At 33.4% G+C, this 7,697-nt stretch overlaps 1 protein-coding gene across 1 annotated transcript in view; it reads left to right on the top strand.

The window, feature by feature from the left end:
* LOC145268380 (collagen alpha-3(VI) chain-like) overlaps positions 1–7,697 on the top strand; it is a 155,605-nt gene that overhangs the window by 55,128 nt on the left and 92,780 nt on the right. Inside the window, exons 4-5 of the mRNA XM_080123937.1 lie at positions 6,216–6,281; positions 6,947–7,513. Of these exons, the coding sequence (XP_079980063.1) occupies positions 6,216–6,281; positions 6,947–7,513 (633 nt within the window). The remainder of the gene's footprint in view (positions 1–6,215; positions 6,282–6,946; positions 7,514–7,697) is intronic.

Below are 7,697 nucleotides of genomic sequence, written 5' to 3'. Positions count from 1 at the left end.
TTACCCAACAATATATTGGAGTCCAAATTGTACTATAGATAATCTACCGCTGATTTTATAAAACTATTTTTAGATAATCAGTTTAATCACAGCTAGACATACAAAAGTCAAGTATCATGGTTCAATTGTGCTCTAAAACGAAATATTAATTTCGAACGCACCCCAGGCATATCAAAAAAACTTACTGTTGATTTTATGTCTTACCCTTTTACTCGTGCGGAGGCAAAACTTCTCAAATGCACTTGTGTATAAGATTTTTACTTTATTGAAAATCGCCTGTTTCTTCTTTCATCGGATTGTTTTCGATTATCGAATTTCGATACTTATTAGACACACTCTGATACAAAAACTACATAAGAACAGTCCCAGATACATTAGAAGACTTCGTGTAAAATTTCAAAATAACGACTCAGTCGTTTTCGAGTCCGTAGAGAACTAACTTACACACACATATAAAGTTCACACACACACACACACACACACACACATATATATACATATATATATATATATATATATATATATATATATATATATATATATATACATAATACAGTTAGAAAGCAGGAAATAGGACGGAATTCCAAAGTCTAGCATTCCAAGGGAGAAGCTATTAGAGCAGAAGTCTTTCTACAGTAAATGGGTGAAATTTGGCCGATAAACGTATTTGTCGGGGATATGTACACCGATAATTTACAAATGCAATGAGTTCATCAGCACATTTCATTAAAATACATGTAAAACACACAGTGCAGCAATGGGACCGAAGTTGGTGCTTGATTGGAAACTCTTTTTTGGTCATTGCCCGAGAGTGGGAGACTAGTGAGAGATACACCAGCCCAGTTGCTGAGTTTAGAGAGTAGAGTATCCCTCCTTTCTTTCTTTCTTTCTTTCTTTCTTTCTTTCTTTCTTTCTTTCTCTCTCTCTCTCTCTCTCTCTCTCTCTTTCTCTCTCTCTATATATATTTCTCTTTCTCTTTCTCTCTCTAGTTTTTTTTATTTATAATCATTGAACTATTTCAAATTCCCATTTTTACAATGGCTGCGACATATAATTAAATATTATCCATAAATATTTATAAATGGTGACTAAGGCTTAACTCTGCTATTGAGTTCGATAGTGCTTCCTCTATCCGAATATTTTCTCTGTTCTTATCTGTAGCGAAGATACTAACATTGTTAGTGTTGTTTGAAGTGTTAAGGTACTTAAAGATGATAGCGCTTGTGTTTGTGTATGCTCCTTTATCTTGATATGAATAGGTTTCATGGTCACCCATGTAAAGTTTGCTGCGAATGGTGCATTCTAATACGTAAACAGTGGATGGGAGGTGACAAATATCTGTAAATAGCTAGTTCATGTCTTATCAATCGTCCAAAGTGAATAAACTGCATATTGAAATCCTATCTTTTAATGGCCTTTCGGATCCTTTTTTATTGAATTAACATCTAGGAAACTGCAACAATAAAATCATAATATTTATATATTGTGTGCGTGTATCTGAGCATTATTTTTTTTATTTAAGCAAACATTGTTAAAAATAATAGAGTGCTTTTTAAAAATTCTATCTTCTTTTTTTTTTCTCGATTTTCTTATTTTTGTGGCGTGAAAATAAAAATAAAATATAAATTCGGTAGGTGTCACGAACGTTTTGCTTCTTCGTCGAATCATCGTCAGGTGATAAAAGCAGATGAAGAAGAAAACTGAGAAAAAAAAGGGTCAGATAAAAAGAGGGGAACAACCATAATGCAAGTATTTGTAGATAGACGCCAAACTGTTCAGGGTAACGTTAACAAATTAATTTCTTAGAATCGTGTGACCCTAATTCTGAAAAGAACTATGTTAGTGTTGCTTAAAGATGATAGCTCTTGTGTTTGTGTATGCTCCTTAATCTTGATATATATATATATATGTATATATATATATATATATATATATATATATATATATATATATATAGGCAATATTATTATATTATTAATTGTAAATTTGTTGAGTTTTTATGTAGATAGTTCAAAGTATTTTTTGTCTGTTTTGAATTTGTTTCGAAATGTATTATTTTTGTTTTATTAACGTTATGTCATATTCATCGTCGATATAGTTAGGGAATCTAGGACTTTTTACATATTTTCTTAGTTCAATGAGTAATTTTCCTAGTAGAGGTGATTAATTTAGTAGGTTTAGACAACGAAATTTAAAAGATAAAATTTAATATGGTTGTTTTTTTTATAATTAGAAGTGTTAAACGCTTTGTTAGATGGGGTATTGTAATATCAACATTATATTATTTATAATTTGTTTAGTTTTACGGTTAATTTAAAAACAGTTTTATTATTTTGAAAAAAAAATTGTTCTGAGGTTTTCGCATTTGTTTATTATTGTCGGCTAGAATAAAAATATCAACTCATCTTATGTAAATAGATAGTTTAATAGTTTAGCTGCTGTTTTTTTTTACACCGAATTCGAGTGATTATTGAATACAACATGACGATTTCGTAGTCAACAATTAAGCAACAGCTGTAAACATCATTTTTATTGGAATGCCTGAAGTTTTTCGTTTTGTCTTCTTAATGATCCAATGTTTGATTTGTTATTTAGACTATATAAACGGTGAATATGTTTACGTATTTCTATCTTGACATATTGTAAGACCGGTCTATCTCTCTCTCTCTCGCAATTTAGCACTACACCGTAAGTCGTTAGATGTCCTATTGTCCTATGCACGTGTACAAACATAATAGATCTAAAAGTAAAGACGATGGTGATTTCTCCGTGGATAAAAATGACATGCAACTCTTCTATTTGTTTTCACCGGTATATAATTTATTTATACGTGTTCATTATATGTGATACTCCAATCAACGACGTTTATATAATAACTGAAAACAACTGTGGTTGACACAGTGCTGAAATAGGCGGAAGTAACATCGTTAATAAATCCAAGAAAATAGATTTCGATCTGATTTTGTATTAAGGTTTACATCAGTAATAAAATCTATCATAAACTTTCATTCTTTTATATATTGTATTATATTATATTATATTATATTATATTATATTATATTATATATATATATATTTTATATTAGTATTCTTTTATTTATACTATCTTTATTACTCGGATAGTCAACTAATCTTATATAATTTCCTGCAACCCCTTTCCCACTGAAGGGACGCTGCGAGCTCCAATCCCTGCTCCCCCCTTCGCTAATCTTTCACGAAAAACTCCCGCCTAGCTGAAACCAGTGTAAATAATTTTCTCCACTCTTTAACTGTGCCTAAATCGAAACGTAGATTCCATGAACAAAGTTTCTTTCTTAGAACTGCACGCCTGTGGAACTCTCTTCCGTTTGCCTGCTTCCCAGCTGGCTACAACTTGGTTTTCTTCAAGTCCAACATAAACAAATTCTTGATGAACTGCCCCCTTAAATAATCCAATTGACCAAATTTATATTACTCACGATCACTACGATATCATCCCATTGATTGCTGTAAAATCAATAACCCTTATCCTCGAGTGGCCTATGAGTCTTGATAAGTGATGATGCCTATGTAAAAAAAATCACAATTGTATTTTTAGTATCGATCGAACAATAAACCTTCAGATATTGACACTAGAATTGATTGTTACTGTTAGACTCCAATTACAAATTACTTAATACTCCTACCCGATCATGGCCGACGGAATAAGAACAAACCACTCTTATTGATTAAAATAAAGGATTCCGTTCGAAATTCTGTACATATTTCCGAGTTCGGCAGAGAAAATTCCCAATTTCGACAAAAACCGAAATATTGTGACAGTAACACCTAAAGTAAAAAGAGTAACCTTTATCATCCAAACAATACAAACAATACAAGCAATACAACAATACAACAATACAAACAATACAACAATACAAGCAATACAACAATACAAATTATCCTCGTATAAATAATTCCTTTCATTCGTTGTACAATTGTACTATTTTTTTTGTTGTTTTTCAAATATTTTTAATTTGCGATAAAAAAGACACTTTTTACAACCTAAAAATGGATGCCGTTTATCGTCTTTGTTAGGGAAACTGCACCCCCCCTACGTCTTGATGTGTCTTGTATGAAGTATGTTTAAATGATTTCCGGTTTGTTTAAAGTATGTTTTAAGGTAAATTTATTTTTCTTCTTCCTCACTACTTAATATTTGATTATGTTAAAAAATTATCACCGATATGATAAATCAAATCTCTTGCTAAATATGTTAGAAAATGGTTGAATCATTTTTAAGAATCTCATGACTGTATAAATGTCAGATATACTTTTGACACATCTTAGGAGGGGTCCCACAGAACATTCATTTCTGCTTGGACAAAATCCAAAATTAAAATCGAAATCTAGTTAGGTTTATTTTCTTCCTCCATTTGCTGCCATTTTCTTACATGACGGATTCTGTCTCTCCTCTATCGTTTATTTTAATGGAACGGCTCTAAACTGAGTTCCACTTTCGAATTCCTGAATAGACGCGTATACTTTATCGCAATGGATAGCATCTGAGAAAGCCGAACTTATTGCTAAAAACTTTTCAGTAAATTACACCCTTTGCGATCAGTGCCACCTCTCGTATTTCTCCCGTGACTGAAAAACGCTGTGGGACACCCATACATCTCTGCATGATGTTGCCAAAATTATAAAACGACTTGATTCCAGTAAAGCAACTGACCCTGACAGCATTCCAATCATACTACCCCAAAAACTTCAACAGGAACTATCTCGAATATTTACAAAGTTGTGTAAACGTTGCCATATAGGAAATGCTTCCCAACACCGTTAAAATTTTCATTATTCTGCTTTGTATTAAAAAGTTCTAGAATTCTGTCAGCTGCCTCTCGATACAGACCTACCAGACGCCTGTGCGTTAATAGTAAGTTGCTGGAATCTGTGATAGAGAAGTAACCAATCACTTCAGCAAAAAGCAACCTACACAGTGACATTCAATATGATTTCTGTTCTGCGAGATGTACAGCTGGTGTACCAACTGTAATATCGCACATGATTAGTGAATTTCTTTCAATAGCTCTTGAATATCAAAAGCCTTTGACATTTTATGTATAAAGATGAACTTCACAAGATTTAAAGCTACAAAACAGCTGGAAATGTCCTTTAAAATAAATTCTTTTCTCTCTGATAGATTTATAAGAATAATAATCAATGGACAGATATTAGAAGCTCAAAATATAAACGCTGGCACCCATCAGGGTTCTATCTTGGTCAGAAATCACTTCCTGATATTCATCAATGATCTCTGAAATCACATTCTTAGATCATTTATGCGGACGACATTGCCATATATGGCAACACTTCGAAGAGTAAAATTTTTCTGATATACTTTTTCTGATTAATTTTAATGTACCTTAAACGAAGCGTCTCTCTTTCCCACACAATCGCTCTGTTCCCCAGCTGGCCTTATTGAAATAAATGACTCTCCTCTTTGACGAACTTCTGGGACTAAAATAGAACACATACATCAAATCCGTTTCCAAGGTTATCGGAAATTTGGTTGCATCACACTCCAGAAATTATCTCACTTCCGATGCAATCCTCTACCGGTATAAGAGTCAAATACGCCATAAGATAACTATTGCTACATCTAGGGAAGAGTTGTCGAGCACCCTTTCCTGCTTGGAAAAAATTAAACAATTTGGTAGACGATGTCCTTTTCTCCTCTTAACCGCTTCTTTCTCGTAGAAGAGACCTCGTGAGCCACCGTCTACTCTACCGTTATTTTCATGGCACGTGCTCGACTGAGCTTCACACTGTAGTTCCTTACTATGAGACATTTGCGGCAAACATCAGACAAGTTAAACAACTACCAGCAATTTCGCTTTTTTTACTTATAAATGCTCGTATATGGAAGAAAATACAACATTCTACCTCCCAGCTGCCTATAACAGTTTGGTGAGCCCTCTAAAATAAATTAACTTATCAAATTTCTACCCTACAGATGATCACAGTGTTCATTAAAACTTATCTTTGAATGCCCCCCCCCCGGGCCTTGATAATAGATTACTCAGTTTTTATTATCTATTTTTGAACTTTTACAGACCATTTTTTCTTCCTATATCTTGGATGTTTAGGTAACTAGAAAATTGCAATTATTGCTAGTAAATATATTATTTGCCTTTAGTTGCACAAGTATTCACCTTTAATTTTATTTCTACTAAAACTCCATTTTATTCTTTCAGCGATTGTTACTACTTCCCAAACAACAAGACCGACTACTATTTCGGCCACACATCAGAAAATAGGACGTGAGTACATATTCTATGTCAGGACAACATTCACGTTTACAATGTTTAATTGCTAGTCCATTCAAACAAGACGGATGATGTGTGGAGACTGTGTCATGATGACATAAGACAGATTGTTAACTAACTGATCCGTGTGTTCGAAACCGAGGAACAGTTTGCAAGGCTTTCTTACAACTTGTCATGAACTGAGCTCATCCTTCATTCTGCTTTCACTGACATCTTCCGATAACTCGGTTGCCTTGATTCAGATAAAAACAACGTAATGTTCTCGTATCCCACTCTGTGATACGATGTATCGATGTTCTGTGGCGTATTGGGATAGCTTCCGAGCGTTTATATCTAATACACTTCTGCGTTCTATGTTTACAAAGAACCATCTCTCTTCCTGATATTCATTAATGATCTCCCAAATCACATTCTTAAATCATTCGCAGACCTTTATGTTGACGACATTACCAACTATGGCAACACTTCAAAGGCCAGTAATGACCAAACCTTTTCTGATTCCCTCTTTTCTGATCTTGAAACTTACTACCTAGTGCTATTTACATATCGAGTAATTTCGAACTACTTACTGAAAACATTTACACAAAATTTTATGTAGATAAATAACTAATACGTATATATACATATGTTTGTATACGTTATTGTTTTGTTTATTTCAGTATGTCGTGAGAATCCGGCTGACATCGCTTACATAATCGATTCTTCAAGAAGTATCTCTCCACTCGATTTCACAAAAGAAATGGATTTCTTAAAGGAATTAATGGAAAGATTTAAGATTGGTCCAAATAATGTTCGCATTGCTGTTGTTGCCTTTGGTCGTGTAGTCATCAACGACACAGCTTTTGGGTTCAACGAATTCAATACCAGTAGCGATACACTTCGGGCCCTCAACAATATCACATTTCGGCCAGACTTGGGAGACAAAACCAACACAGAAAAGGCCCTTGCTCATGCACGCATAAAGTTTTTCCTTCATTCAAGGCAAAATGTTAAGAAAATCGCCATCTTACTTACGGATGGAGAATCAAATAATTTAAAAGAAACAATTGCTGAATCGGAACTACTAAAAAAGGACGGTGTCGAGATTATTGCGATAGGCGTCGGAAAAAAGGTGAACGAGAAAAAATTAAAGGACATTGTTAGCAGCGACGAGTATCTTATAAGACTTAACAACTACAGCGCTTTGGAAAATGTTATACACAAAGTTATCCTCATCACCTGCCAAAGTAAGTTTAAACTGTTTTGTTTTAATTTGGTGAAAAATTATATATATATATATATATATATATATATATATATATATATATATATAAATATAACACGGAAATTACATAATTGTCGTTATGTTATTGCTCTGTTTACCACATTGAGACTCTCATACCCGGATTTCCTTCTGGAATTATTCCATTA

This window comes from Euprymna scolopes, chromosome 43, assembly GCF_053919585.1.
Source record: "Euprymna scolopes isolate OS-2025 chromosome 43, ASM5391958v1, whole genome shotgun sequence".
NCBI lineage: Eukaryota > Metazoa > Mollusca > Cephalopoda > Sepiida > Sepiolidae > Euprymna > Euprymna scolopes.
Note: the sequence above shows the minus strand (reverse complement) of the source record. Positions and strands in the feature narration are given on the sequence as shown.